This window comes from Gigantopelta aegis, chromosome 4 (genome assembly GCF_016097555.1).
Source record: "Gigantopelta aegis isolate Gae_Host chromosome 4, Gae_host_genome, whole genome shotgun sequence".
Lineage (NCBI taxonomy): Eukaryota > Metazoa > Mollusca > Gastropoda > Neomphalida > Peltospiridae > Gigantopelta > Gigantopelta aegis.
In genome coordinates this window covers 47565598-47582185 of record NC_054702.1, presented here as the reverse complement: position 1 = coordinate 47582185, position 16588 = coordinate 47565598, and the positions used below count along the sequence as shown (strand labels likewise).

General features: G+C 36.5%; 1 protein-coding gene across 1 annotated transcript in view; it reads left to right on the top strand.

Annotated features, from left to right (window-relative positions):
• The first annotated feature begins 6236 nt into the window (after nucleotides 1–6236).
• The window catches only part of LOC121370636 (RNA polymerase II-associated factor 1 homolog), a 32815-nt gene continuing 22463 nt past the window's right edge, over nucleotides 6237–16588 (top strand). The window contains exon 1 of the mRNA XM_041496003.1: nucleotides 6237–6443. Coding sequence (XP_041351937.1) covers nucleotides 6376–6443 — 68 coding nt within the window. The 5' untranslated portion in view covers nucleotides 6237–6375. The remainder of the gene's footprint in view (nucleotides 6444–16588) is intronic.

Genomic DNA, 16588 nt, shown 5'->3' with positions numbered 1-16588 from the left:
ACCTTAAAATTACTATATCAACAACAATAAAACAAATATGTATGCATGTTTTAGTGTAGTTTACATGGTTTTCTTTCTTTTAACATGCTACATGCCAATATTTTAAAGACAATATATAGTGACACCTTGTTTTACTTAGTGCCTTGAACAGATTTATAGTGGTGACCTTTGGTGACCTCAAAATGACCTTGATATTCATCAGAAAAACTGGAACCATATTTTTTTCTGAATCTGTATACAATAGTGATTATAAGTAGCATATTGGTTCCAAAAATTAACATGAAATTCCCACGGGACCTATTTTAGCTACATATGCCCCTATTCTATGCTATGGACATTTTAAACGAGGGGGAATACATGCAGATTAGCAAAAGTAACTTTTCCGGAGTTGAGTATAATCCACAACAAAACTTTCAGGTCAATCAGTTAAAGCAGTCCTGAGTTGTCCAGTGGAAACCAAATTCAATATGGCTGACATGTGGTGGCCATCTTTTGTGAGTGGTGGCACTATCGAAATCGCCATCCGTCTAGTTGAAAGCAGTCAACCACAAAAAATTACGGCTGATGGGTCAGCATTCTTGAGTAATCCACAGGAAACCATAGTCAATATGGCTGGCAATAGTGGCCATCTTCGATAAGCAGCGGTTCCGGTTATTGAAAACAAAGATCTCTAGTTAAGATCAATTCATCATTATAAAGATCAGGTTGATCGGTCAAATGGCTGATGACCTATATACAATTGCATGTTTTTAACTAATGCGTATTATGTTGGCATCAGCATACCATACGACATGCTTCATAATGTAGTTACGAAATGATGAAATTATCTCATTTTCTTATCTTTCCCGCAATATTTTGTTCTTAAATTGGTAATTTTGAATCGGGTGAGCATACTCTACATTTAACATTTGGTTCCAAGGATGGAACTTTCACAACAATTAAATTCGTAATTAGCACTAATTAGAGTCTTTCTTAAGTAGCCTTTCCCGCAAAATATTTTTTCTTAAGTTGTGGATTTGGGCTTAGTGAGATGTCCTCTAACAAGTAGCAAAGGAATTTTGGATGAAACTTTCAGAACAATTAAATCCCATTTTGGGGGTAATTTCAGCAGCGTCCCCTATTTATTCCCGCACTAGATTTACTTAAAAATTGGGTTTCTGTGGTCAGTTGGGGCCCCTCTATACCTCAACCACCTCAAACCTTTTGGAACTCTCGCAACAATTGAATATCACTTGGCTCCCACACTATATACTCTTCAATTTAAAAAAAAAAAAATTAAAAAAAAAAGAAGAAAGAAAGAAAGAAACGCAAAAGTAGATTCTGTTTACACTGGATGATAAACTTGGATGATAATCCTTTATTTCCTCCAAGACTTTAATGGCTGCCAAAACTTCAGTACTAAAGATTGATGCCGAGTCAGTCAGTTTCATGGAAATTATAAAAACTGTAGCACAAGCCACAGCCTTCCCATCGCGTGATCCATCTGTATAAACAGGAATGTAATCACGGTACATGTCTTGAATTTTCATGTAAAATTGTTTATATACAACAGCATCTGTACGATCTTTCTTCAGATGCCCAAGAACAAACACAATTTTAGGTGAAACAATACACCAAGATGGTAAAACAAAATATAAAGGAGTTTCCCAAGTGTCTGTTAAATCAATGTTAGAAATCGACAAAAAAACAACCAACGTTTAATGCGAAGACCAAAATATGTAAGAATAGCATTTGGCATTGTATGAAACAACTTCATATATTTGTTACCAAACACCGCATTATGTATAGGATGTTTCAATAATGATTTAATCTTAATGGCATACTGCAGAGAAAGTTTTGCACGTCTAGCACCCAAACAAGGTTCGTGTGTATCAACGTGCAAGCTCTATACCAGAGATGTTCTAAAAGCACCAAGACAAAGCCTAAGACCCTGGTTGTGTAGCCTACAGGATCTAGCATCTGCAAGTAATACCCATACACAATGCACCCATAGTCAAGTTTTGATCTAACTAAACATTGATACAGACGGAGCATATCCTTTCGGTCTGCTCCTCATTATGTATTACCAGTAACTATTAAAATATTAAGAGCATTTAAGCCCTTCTCTTTAACATAATATTTAAGATGGGGCACAAGATAGCTTCTTGTCAAATATAACCCCCAGAAATTTGGTGTCCTGCACAACTGGAATAAGATTTTTGTCCAAAAACAACCCTGGATCTAAGTGGAGACCTCTTTTCTGGCAGATATGCATACAAACAGTCTTTGACTTTGAGAACCTAAAGCCATTGTCAGTTGCCCATTGATGAAGTTTATTCAAACAAAGCTGCAACTGACGTTCAGTGATATTTATATTGGACGATCTGTAGCAAATCTGAAAATCATTGACAAATAACGAGCAATCAACACCAAGTTTTTAAACACTGAGTGATGTTGTTAATTTTCACAGAAAATAACGCTACAGATAGGATACTATCATGTGGGTGAATGTCGGGAAATGTCGACTCCATCCTGAATTGAGAATAAAATGTCTAACTTTTAACAATTGAGAAATAAAAATTAATTCGGTAGTCACTATTTTATATTGTGGAGGACACCCATATTAGGAGCAGGAACCCATATTGTCAACGAGTCGTGTTATGTGCCGACAGGTACATATAAAACATGTCAGGGGGGAATAAGAGGGGTGATTGGCGGGCATTGTCCCCATTACCATCCCCACCCCCGAATGCAGGAAAGAAGGAAACAGGAAAAAAGGAAACAGGAAAAAAAGTAACAGCAAGAAACACCCCATATATATTCATTTTGCAATAATAATGCATGTTAAATGTCCCCAAAAATATATTAATAAAGTAATTGGTTTTTTTAGCAATAATAAGTTTATAATGTATCCCATAAAAAAAGAAATATGCACCTCTTCACCCAATAATTATAAGTGAATAAATCCCTAACTGATAATCTGTATGATATAATTATGTCAGTCTAGATCACAAGTCCCTGTTCCATATTACTATAAAAGAAACAAGTTCCTAATTGACCTACCAATTCAGTTCTTTATTACCGTTGAGTCAATGACCTATTTCCAGTGAGATGTCTTTAATGTCTCAATTAGGCACGACATGCGTCTGCGCGCTTCTACAGAACAAATCTCGTTCTATGTAGGATGAACTCTTCCAGGCCGTTGTTGACAAGTGAAGAATATGGACTTGAGATGGATGTACAAACCGTGGTAACGGACTTTGAGGAGGGTGTACTCAGAGCAGTAGCAGGTGTGATCGGTAGGGATGTGTAGTGCAGGGGGTGTTTTTTTCTATCTGACTCAGAGCACCTGGTGTAAGATCCAGAGGCTTGGACTGGTCAATGAGTACAACGAGAATGAGGACTTTCGATTGTTCTGCGGTAAGCTGGATGGTTTAGCATTCCTACCAGTTGACGAGGTTCCCGAGGGTATAACGCACGTCAAGGACAACGCACCACCAGCAGCCATGGATCTGGTCTCCTACTTTGATCAGACGTACGTCAGTCGCAGCTTCCGTATGATTGGCTCCAGGATGATGGGAACACCAATCTCTGACTTCGACGTACTCCGCCACTCTATCCACCTCGTAAATGGAATGTCCATGGCACCACTCTAACCGAATGCCATCGTACAAACAACATCTGTGAAGGGTGGAACATTAAGTTGTTCAATATGGTAGGACATCACCACCCTTCAGTCTGGAAGGTTATCCAGTGGTTCCAGCGTGAGGAACCCACTGTATGCACTGTATTCCAGCAAGATGCCGTTGGGAACCCTTCGAGGAAGTGCATCAACCATGGTCAAGTACCTCTCCAGAAGAGACTGAAGACCCTGTGTCAGGACCGTGCCAATGGCTCCAAATCTATACCAGACTTTCTCAGTGGTGTTGGACACAACATCCGTGTCACCAAGAGGTCTTATTGAACTATTGAATCATTGAACATATAATGTTAATGAATTGTCAAAATATGTCACATGTCATTTGATGAATATGCAATAAAATCATGATATTAATTTGCGATTTGGGGGGGGGGGGGGGTGTTAATTATTTGGCCTTATTGGTTTTCAGCAGGGAACATGCAGTTTATATAATGTTCAGATAATTACAGATAATACATGTTGGGCTTCTTTAACAACTCCATGCCGACATCTGTCACTAACCGCTACACAAACAGTGCATATAAATTATAATTCAGACGTGTGCCCAGGGCTGCGGGCTTAAAGCTTAATTGGATATAAGCACGAAAATAAGCATAAAGAAAGAAAGAAATGGCCAGCTGGCAGGCATTCCAAACTGTCCGATTGTTTTCGACTCTATTCAGTGTGGCAGTGGTGCGTCGAATGCCAGACAACTCGGCCCGGAGGACAACTCGGCCCAGACAACTCGGCCCACGTCGAGACAGCTCGGCCCAGAGTTCTGAGACAACCCGACCCACCGTGAGACAACTCGGCAATTGGACAGTCTTGTCTATTGTTGAACAATATTGTTGAACAAGTGTTGTTTTTTAAATTAAAGTATTCTCACAGAAATAAAAGAATTTGTTTTTTGTTAAATTGATAAATTGCTGATCCATTTATCTTTGAAGATAGTTTCCGCTGTTCGAATAATTTGTTTTTGTTCTACAGTCGGTGACCTAAACATTGGAGATGATCCCAGAAAAAACATACAAAAGTTATTTATCGTTGTAACAACACTGACTTTTATCTTTTGTTGGACGTTTTATTTCTATGTTCTTTTGGTGATTGGTGTTTGTCACGGGGATCCTATAATACCCGTAACTGAATGAAACACGATTGTCCAAATATCTCTCCTAACTGTATATCTATTAGATCTCTCTGTAACAGGCAGTTATACCCGCTGGCTCGTCTAGGTATGATCAGAAATAAGATCTTATATAAAGTATATATAATATAGCACATTTAGTTCACTAGAAAACACAACAAAAACACAATACACTTTGGAATCTGTATTAACCTACGCTGACAAATGTACTGCCGCAGTAGTTAATTAACAACAACAAATAATAACAACCCAGAACTGATCACTTAATTAGTTAATCTCTAGGTGTCTAGTTTACACAATATGCTAATCACTTCACCGTGACACAACACTCACACGTGTGATAATTGAGAAACGCTTCCAGGAGAACTTAATTAATAAAGAAATTACAACTCTATTCCTAACTGGTTAATTTTTAATTAACCCTTACTACTCGTTCAATAACCTTGTAACACAGAATTAATACTGGTACCTATCACAATAAAGACAATAACCTACAGTTTACCTAGGTCCTCTAGGATGACTGGATAAGCTTTATATATATATATATATATATATATATATATATATATATATATATATATATATATATATATATATATATATCAGAACGGTGAGCCTACAGTATACTGCGTCAGATGACCGGCAGCACCGTCTAAATAATATTGGTATAATACAGTATTAAAATATTTAAAGTCACATCAATCACATCAAGGTTATACACAGAGCAGAAAATATATAATTACCAGTCCGGACGGACAGCAATCCCCTGGAGCCTTCCTTTTGTTTCTCCCCGATATCTCTAAAACTTAAGCTATTTATTATAAATCCCAGACTGGTCCGGAGACAGGACGCGGAACCGAATACTATGATGTGTATATTTACACAGTAACCAAACGGTATTTTTCTCTTACAAGCCTAGACTTCCTGACGCCTAGTCGCCAAATCACGGTTGTAAAAACCGCACTCGCGGAGGTATTACGTAACTACTGGCCAACTGGGCTTAAGTGCATATTGGAACTGTACACGGCCCTCTAAAACAATTAATATCGCCACAGGCGAAAACAAAATTAAGAGCATGTTCCGTCACGGTGTTTTATTTCTTTATTATAACTATTTATGTATATGTGTTCTGTTGGGGTTTTGCGTACATATGTGCGTATGTATTTAATGTAATAAATGTGGGTATTTGGCAAATGATGTCTTTTGCGTTATTTCTATAGTACAATACTTCTAGAAACCCATCTGACACTACGACATGCACGATTGTCATTCTTAATGGTGACCATATAGTACAATACTTCGACACTACGACATGGCCAACTATCATACTTAACACGCATATAATGTGTCACAGCATGCCCCGTCTATCAGTCTAATAACTCGGCCCCGTGGCCGAGATGTCTGGGCCGAGTTGTCCCCCGGTCCGAGTTGTCTGGTCCCCGGTGCATCACTAAAGGAGAAATTTCAAGAAGAAATTAGAACTTCCGTTTCCGACTTGTATACTCTGACAAAATGTTTGTTTTTAGTTAGTTAAGTATCTTATTTAATTGTTATTTCTATTTTGATTGTGAAAATGCCGCCAACAATTCAAACGGGTCTAAGAGATGACCGAGATAAAAGGAGCAGACCGGGAGAGAAAAGGTAATGTTTAGATTGAGACATGATTAACTCCTTTCAAATTAAATGCCTGATGACGACGTTTTTCCCCCCATCATCATGTAGGCCTACTGATGTAGTCCGGAGGGACGTAGTAGTGGTTCTTACTAAGTACGGTTCTTGTTACATACCCTATATATAGCTGGTACTGAAAACTTGTGGCACCATGTTTTGACCGTTTCTCAACCGAAATAGTGCAACAAGTGGACACACAAACCAAAAATGTATAACCTACCAATAGCTAGGTATGTGAGAAAAAATATATCATATTCAGGTGATTGCAGTGCAATTGGTATCATTGGAAATAGCTAGAAAAGACATTTAAAATGGTCTTTGAATAGACCTCTTTCACATTCCACTGCGCATGTGCCCGTTGCGGAGTTACTCGAGGACGCAAACCGCGAGATCTCGCCAAAATAGACCTATCAGCAAATTGGGGGGCAAAAGCAATGGGAGGCCACGACCATTGTTCAATTATTAACTGTTCCAATCACATATGTCCGGGAAATTCGTTATCCTTCCATCGATATTCAGCCAATGGCTATCGGAAACGTTTGTGGGTAATCGTTTCACGTAGAAAACGATTTTAATGTTACTCTAAGTACGAGGGTTTGTTCGGGACATTTTGTAGGAGGGAAGCCAGTGAACGCATAAGGGACCAAAACCGTACCACTTCTGTACAGGACGTTCCTACACAGGGCGGTCTAGTATACTTAGATATGGTGGAAAACACATTAACAGTAAAGAAAATAAATATATATTTTGTATATAAAGCAAATATATGTATATTTCGAATTATACTCAATAAAATATATAACGTGGCGTGTGTAAATATAAAAAAAAAATATATAGTCAGGACAGCTATGTACAGAACGTTCCTATACAGGGCGGTCTAGTATTCTCTACTTAGATATGGTAGTAAACAGTAAATAAAATAAATAAATATATATTTTGTATATACAGAAAATATATGTATATTTCGGACAATACTCAACAGAATATATATATTTTGTTCATACCCCGATGAACGTAAAAGAAATAACAGACACTCCTTAAATAATAATAATAATGATATATGAATATATATAGAGTGATGACGGCTGTGTACAGGACGTTCCTACACAGGTCTGTGTAGTATTTTATATACTTAGATATGGTGGAAAACACATTAACAGTAAAGAAAATAAATATTTTGTATAATACCCAATGCGTTCATGTTGACACTGTATAAAAATGTGTGTATGGGTAAACAGAACGGCGCCTACCTTCAACCCCCCCTCAGATCCCCCTTTTTTTAAATTCCCACTTTATGGATATACATGTAACAGCATAAAATCAATTCCTTTTTTTAACTTTTCCCAATTAGATAGACACTAAGAAAAATGCAACAAAACACCTTCTGATATATATATATATATATATATATATATATATATATATATATATAATATATATATATATATATATATATATATATATATATATATATATATATATATATATATAGTCAAACCTGTCCTAGCGGCCACCTGTACTCAGCGGTCACCTGCCTTAAGCGGCCATTTTTTTCCTCCCAAACGATTTATAATGTAAATGCACCTCTAATAAGCGGTCACCTGTCAGCGGCCACCTAAATCGGATCCCAAATCGCTAAAATACCTGCATTAAGCGGCCACAGTAAAGTTTTACTCTTATATAAAAGGGATATTTTAACAACAGCGATAAGGTGCAGCAAATAACTGATCTTCACACCTTCAGGAATACTAGTACCCATTCAGTCCCGACATCTCCACTGTGTATCAATTAAGGAAGTATGAATCTGACATGCGTCTAATTGCCTCTGGGCAGGCTACGCTTGACATTTGTAGATTCACTTACTATAACAATACATCGCATGAAGTCGGAATTAAATAATTAAATGGAAAAAGAAAACAAAATTGTCGAGAACGGTTAATTTAATATATTCTATTTGCATTATTTCTGAAGGAGACAACATGTCAAAAGTTGATTTATAGTCAACTATGAAGCACAAATCTGTTAATTAGCAGTACAGACGGTAAAACAAGAAACAACAACAAATGTTTTAAAGACTATATATGTGGCAACCTGTACTCAGCGGCCACCTGTCTTAATCGGCCACGTTTATCTACTCCCTTGTGTGGCCGCTTAAGACAGGTTTGACTGTGTATATATATATATATATATATGTGTGTGTACTCTCTCTCTCTCTCTCTCTCTCTCTCTCTCTCTCTCTCTCTCTCTCTCTCTCTCTCTCTCTCTCTCTCTCTCTCTCTCTCTCTCTCAATCAAATATATATATCGATCGATGCCATAACCTGTCGATGCCATAACCTATGGAATCTGTCAACTGTTTTGTTTATACTTTTTACGAGAGTGTCTTTTAATCTGGCGTTATCAAAACCCTCGGGTACGAGTCGCAGAGACTTTGTCCAAGTTGTTGCACTGCTTTTTAAAGGGACATTCCCGAGTTTGCTGCAATTTTTAAGATGTTATCGACTAACAGAGACTTTTTAACTATTGTAATTACATATCAAATATATTTTTCTGCATAAAATATCAGTGGCTGTATATTAAACGTGTTTCTGATCGTTCTAATATTTGTACTATGTTAAATTTCATCTTATTTCCTAAAATATTGTTTTTTCTTATGTACGTAGTTATTTGAAGACAAAATCCAGTCTGGGCTTCTTACAAATATTAAGACGATCAGAAACACATTGAATATACAGACACTGGTATTCTAAACAAGAAAATATATTTAATATGTAAATTTAATCGTAGAAATATTTTTTAGTCGGAAACATCTTACAATGCAGCAAACTCAGGAATGTCCCTTTAATTTGAACCATTCCGCTGTAAATTTCAGCGGACCGTTTTCTACGGCCATTATACCATCTAATTCGAAATATGTACATGTTAGTTGCCAAAGTTTAAAAGTCTCCTACGAAGCTACTCAAGTCACCCATAACAACCTGTCTGTCACGCCCCCCAATTTGTAAATAGACTAGTTTCAGTCTATTTTGTCAAGGGACGTTACTCTTTGCGCGCATGCGCAATAGGAATGCGAAATACCTCTATTGTGATGATAGGATAAATATTGAGGGTGCTATGGTATTTTGAAGTCGCCTAATTTAGGGTGGTTTTCGTCAATGGATTTACATTTAAAACAAAAGAAACACTGTGACCATTTTCTTTAAAAATGTACTTCAAAATGCCATACAGATGGGTTATTGCCTCTTAAAATCATCTTATCACAATATCAGTCATTTTAATTCACTAATAATTAATTAATTACCTACCTAATTACCCGGTAATTAGCGGTAGTCCCATTCTAAAAAATGCCCATAACATTTGGAATATTTCAACAAAACCTGCACCAGCAGACAGCTATCAAAACATTCTATCAGATGGGTCTATTCTCACTTGAATAATCACATTCAAAACATATTAAAACGAACATCAAAACTGATGAAAATAAACCATATGTAGAAAATTAAACACTGAGCACATGGCTAATTTCAATGTAAACAACAGTCTGGACCAATCAGGTGGCAGCATTTGGGTCACATGACCTAATTTCCAGTCGCGTGCACACTTTTAGAACAAAACATGCCAGACAAAATCATTAACCATCGGCATTATTAAATCCCAGATTTCAATGAAATGCATATCAAAGTCATCGCTTTCCAGTCGATTCGTCCACTGGACAATTCGTCTACAGACGATTCGTCCACCGGACATAATTGTAATCGTTTCTTAACATTATTTTGTGTATACTATAACCAAAAAAGTAAAATAGAGTTAGAATTCAACATTACTATCCAGTTTTTATTAACTGTTTGTATTCATTATCATGCGGATGATTCGTCCACTCGCTCGTACACAATGTGGTAAATGGGTAATGCAAGCGTCGGAAGACTTTATTACCCCCCCCCCCCCCCCGTCATGTTCTCCTTCAATGGCGTAAATTCTATCCACTGTACCCACCCTCGTCACGTTATGCCTAATAACTTCGAAATAAAATAAAAACGTGTTGTCTTCAATTCCAATTTAATTAAATGTACATTAAAAAACAATTCAACAAACCATAGTTTGACACCCAATAGCCGATGTATTTTTCGTGCTGGGGTGTCGTTAAACATTCATTCATTCATTCATTCATTCCGTCAATACAGGTAGTTAGCGGTGCAGCTTTGAAATAAGGCGTGTTGTTTTAGACGCTACTGGATCCAAATTGGTGAAACAAGCTTAAGCAGTAATGAGCCTGCATTGCTAATTACTTCACAATATCACAATAGAGGACACCTGTACACTTACCACGTTGAAAGGGAAGGACTAAAGATTATCTTTACTGGGCACATTTACTAAAAACATCCTACGACATGTAGCGTGAAAGGCGTACTTTATAGAAACAAACAATAACCTAATAAATAGAAACGCCAAAGAATTATGTCTGCAGAGCATTGTTACAAAAACATCAACCAAGCGTAATCTAATGCAATATAATTTATTTTCACCTTTGTAAATTTATGACACAGCAAAAAAAATATGGGGTAATAATGGACGAAATAAAAACCCAGTGGACGAATCGTCCGGTACTGATTTTTTGTAGTGGACGAATCGTCTCGAGTTCCTCAGTGGACGAATCGTCCATGGACGAATTGTCCAGTGGACGAATCAACTGCATCCCAAGTCATCTTAGCTTGTTTATAAACTATTCTGATTACAATTTGAAGAATTCCAATGAGATTAACCATCATTATTTTGAGGTTGATTATCGAAGGTTTGTTAACAAAACAGCCCATCAACGGCTTGGACACCCGATCCTGCTGCTGGTATAAATCAGTGGCTGTATGCAGGATTGTCTTGAAAATCCACATAAAGGTAGAAAAGAACACGTACTACAGTCTATATAAGTTTGAAAAGAGTCTTTACTCGCTTTTCAGTAAATTGGAGGCGTTTTTTATTGGTTATGTATACCGAAATTTTAACAGACGATTTGTGAAACTTCTAGGAATCTTATGGAAATAAATCGAAGACGAGGCAACTGCTGAAAATGTAAACTACGTCATCAGTATAAGTGTAGATTTTCAGCCTTGCGCCCACGACCCAAAAAATGCACTTGAAAGTACAGCATTCCCACTGCCCGCTGCACTGCGATCAACCCAGAAACCAGGTATTTGACCTAAGCATATATGCGATGCCTGGGGCCGATTCTCACATACCTACCAATACCATACTCACTAAATCCCGATTGAAGTATGATAGTATCCCAAACTATCGAATTCCATCCCCTATCGAATTCCGTCCCATATCACTTCTGCACTCTAATCACACTGCTCAAGCACAAACTTTAAAACCACTGCATATGTATCAACTAACCAAGCCTCGATCGATCAACACTGAAAAAGGTAAGATTTTTTTCTCTCTCCCTTGTACAGTATCAGCGATTCTATTATTGCATACAGGAACCATATCCAAAGGTTATAATACAGCAGGGCTTGAACTTAACGACATATAAACTGCCGTCGGTTGGGGGCGTTGTGCCGCTGAATAAAAATTACGGCCGTTGGTAAAGCTCCTCACCGACGGCAAAATGTATAAACGTCTATGAACATTATCTGCCAGTATTTAACACAGACGTTTGGGTCCTTGTTGGAGTTAATGGGCGTTTAGTTAGTACTACGCAATGGAACTATATTTAGTCATTGCGCATACCCTGTGTTGTTGTATAATATACGTTCTCACTGCATTTTGCCTCCTCGCTTTCGTGTTCTGCCGCCTCTTTTCACGTTTGGCAGCCCCATTTGTTTTTCTGTGCCCTCTTTATTTTTCGGCATTTTGTTATAATTTACAGCACCCAGCTCCACTATTTCAAAATGCACACTTTTTTCACACTGAAAAAAATCGATCAGTCTGCATACTGGACATCAAAGGAAACTAGCCACATTGTGTACAAAAGCACAACTGACAAAAAAACTTCAGTGGCTTATGGCAGTTACCGTACCGTAATTTGACGCTTTTTTAACAGCCTCTGTTGTGTCCCATACCAGTATCCATTTGTATGTTTGATACACACATTAAGTTATATTTTATTTGAGCACATCAAAACATATTATTTTTATCGTTTCGTTAATCTCCGACTGAAAAAACTACTTATATGGCGCTAAATTTGTCACGTAATCAGAACGGTCATTCTCTCTTTTGTGTCCACTAACACATGTCTGATATTTTAACCTCAATTGGTCATAAATGATGATTTTTACTTACTGTCATTTGTTTATTCAGTAATTCCTCATAAAATATTACAAACGTTTATTTTTATTTAATTGTTTTTTGTTAGTTTTGTTTTGTTGTTTTTGGGGGAGGGGGGATATATCACCACTTTCAAAAAATGGAAGTGGTAGTGTTTATTATTAAAATAATTTATCTTGGGTGCCAAATAATATATACACCGCCTTTACAAAAACGAAACTACTTTTTATCAACTGGTAATATCAATGCAATCAATTCACTCGATGAAGATGGAAATAAAAACAACAACAGAAAAATGTTATCCCACAGTAGGGGGTCACATAAAAAAAAAAAAATTATTATTATTTTCAGATATCTGACATTGACATTTTAATTCAACAATTATGCAACCAGTCTCCCTCCCTCAACATTTTGTAACACGCCATTTGACCTACCACTACCAGCTATGAACAGCTCTGACATCTATGTCAAGTCAGCGTTACGTTATTGATCTAGAATGGTCCCAATGTTGATCAAAAATATACAAACTCAGACAAAATCTGTCATTACAAAGCATTTTATTCCAAATGTGGGATGTCATTATAAAGATAATCTAAAAAACACATAATTTTAGACACCATCATAAATGGTAACACGTAAAGTAGACCGGCATGTGTGTGCAGCCAGAGTTCCAAGATTAAAAATAATTTGACCCTGATCGCTCTAATTGGTCAAAATGCCACAGAGTACTGTGCATCAAATCATGTTCCAGTCATATGGTCATATTGAAACAAACAACATTTAAATAGTCGGCTATGATTACTGTTACTATAGTTTGTACATATATACATATATAGATAACAGATGTACATTCATTAACCTCTGGCTGAAATACAAATATTTAAGTGAAATTTTATTTGATTTTTTTTAACAATAAAAAGAGAAAAATAATAGACGTATTATTTCTTTTCCTTCTTTTTATTATTCCATCTACTTTTGAATTGTCTTTGTCTAAATTTCATTTTTATTATTCCATCTACTTTTGAATTGTCTTTGTCTAAATTTCATTTCTGTTTTTAAAGAAAGTAGAAAGTTACACTCTTGCAGTTTTCGGGACCACAGGTAAGCTTTGGTGGCTAACAGTTATGAACTAATCAAGACAATTTTACCAACTTTGCTGATTTCCATAACAAGTTCCTTTGTGTATGTTACAGAAGCCACTATTTAATTCAGTTTAATTTTTTCTTTCATAACCATATAAACAGTATAAACGAGTTAGCCTTATCAGACGTTGTGATCTATTACATTGTACCTTACAAAAGTTGACCATTTCTAATAAATAATAAATTAAAAAGGCAATACCCTCTCCCTCATGTAATGTTTTGTGACCGTGAGATCGCCCCACTCCTTTTCCTTCCTCAGACAGTATATTTTTTTAATACTGGTATTTCTTTGATGTGCCTGTTAAGGTCTTCGTAATCTAGGGGTCAGTCAAGTGCATGTGTTTTAATGGAATTCTTTAAAGGGGTAGAGGTACTTTGACTATCTGTGTTGTCTCTACATATATACCTGAGTACACACACCCAACTGACAGTAAATATCTTTAGGAGTTTTATTTTAAAACATTTTGTTGTTCACTATGACATATTGAATTTGTACAAAACTATATGCAATATACATGTATATGCCTTAAGAAGGTGTACATTATATTAAGTTGCACTGTAGAAACAACAGTTTTAGTGAGGTTGTCAGTTTATGTCAGAATACACCAGATCCTGGTTGTCATAAAAACACATAGCTGGACACTTTTTGAAATTTTTTTATCAGTATAGGTAGTACAAAACCAGATAATTTCTGGCTGGGTCAAAGTCGAGGTGCACCCAACTTTTGATAGAGAAGCAGACCTTCATTTTTGACGGGCACAAGCGCTAACACGCCTATCAACTCAATGTGACGGGCGCGAAATAATGCGCTCCTAAATTGAACAAATCACACTTGTATTTTTTTAACTCTGCCATTTTAATTGTTTATTGAATCCAATCCACAACGCCACAGACCTTTCCATTCTGTTCACAATGAACTTCCTAGAATACATTTTATAAATTGAAACATGATTGGTTGGTTATCTTTACACTGAGCCAATCAGCTAGGAGTTCACTTATTATTAAGATCTCGTTGGTTTTGTTTGTTTAATTTCGTACAATGCAGGTAATGATCGCAAAATTTATTTTACACTGTCGTCGTTTTGATCACGTGCAGAAAAAATAATAGGTCCAATAATTCAATGATGTGTATAATGTTTATACATGTTGATATCACAGTAAACGCGTACACCGACAACAAACAAATTTAGTAAAGCAGTTTTTGTTTTTGTTAATAGCATAGCGACGTATTCCAGACATTTCTACTTTCGGTTTCACGATACTGCCACATGATTTAAAGCCAAGAAGATTGACCTTGGTTAATGGGCACCTGAAACAAACACATCGATTTAATTTCAACTCAGTAATTCCAATTTACCGAGTGTAAAGCATGTATATTTTAAAATTAAATTTACGTTTGTTTGTTTTTGTTTCTTGCCTCTAATTCTGATTATTTTGAGGGGTGCGATTTCCCCCTCTGCATTTTGAGGTGTGTGATTCACACACACACACACACACACACACACACACACATACACCCCCCCCCATAAGCATTTTGAGGAGTGCGATTTTTAGCACCCCTGGGTTTTTCAAAAACGAAGGTCTGGAGAAGTGAACACCACAAGTCCTGTGATTGGTGATAAATGTGAGTGTGTTGGTTGTAAAAAAAAAAAAAAAAAAAAGTTTCATCTGGGCAAACAATGTATGCAATTTTATTTCATCTAGTACCACTGTGTCAAGTAGCCTTGTGCTTGAAACATGTATGGGGTACATGTAAAATTTTGTGTGGAACTAGGGTAGTCATAGACGCTACCCGTTATCTCAGAAATGAGCAGCTTGACCCCCAATTTTTTCTGATTCACTTTAAGGGTGAGGGGTGGTAGCATTTATATCTGTGGTGTTTATGTCGATTGATACGCTTCAGGTAGGAGTTTTATCCACATAATATGTTACTATTGTCGTCTATGGGATTTGATTTGGTAATATACACCCAATAGATGAATGTTTTTAATGAGCTGAAATGAGAGATTATCCACACGACTGTGACACGACAGGTGCTACCCGATTTGAAAGCCCTTTGATGTAGACTTTATTGTGTACTGTTATAGATCAAGTGTAACTTTCATGGCAATTTACCCATTTTTCATAGTTATGCCCCTTGAACTTGGGAGATGCAAAAAAAAAAAAAATTGTTGGGTCCAATAGGGAACATGCTTTGCTTTAGTAGTACTCACAGAATGCTTGTTTATATTTTAAATGTTATTTTTTCCCAACTCATCAAAAGGGAACCCTTAAAAATTTGTCTAGTTTCAGCATTTAAACACTAATGGTTTAGCTAAGTAAATTTTTAATAGCAATTACATCCTTCTGCATGTCAGTACTAAAGCAGATGTCATATTTAATTCCAGGGTTACTAAAAAAATATTGATGTGTATTCACCAATTAATTAAAGGAATGCTAAAGCAAGGCTTTTGGACTGGTGTGCATATTCAACGATACATAATGCACATTATTGCTTAATATCAACAAGTATAATCGTATAGTTAATAAAACGGTTAAATGTGACGGCTATTATATATAACGGGTGCAGCCATTTTGTACCATCCCAATGAATACACCCTCTGGCGAGCTGGTGGTTACGTAATACCTAACGTGTCACGTCAGGAATTAGTCTTCAAACTGAAGAAACAAAACATACCTGATCACAATGTTCTGTAATAATATTTATCCCAGT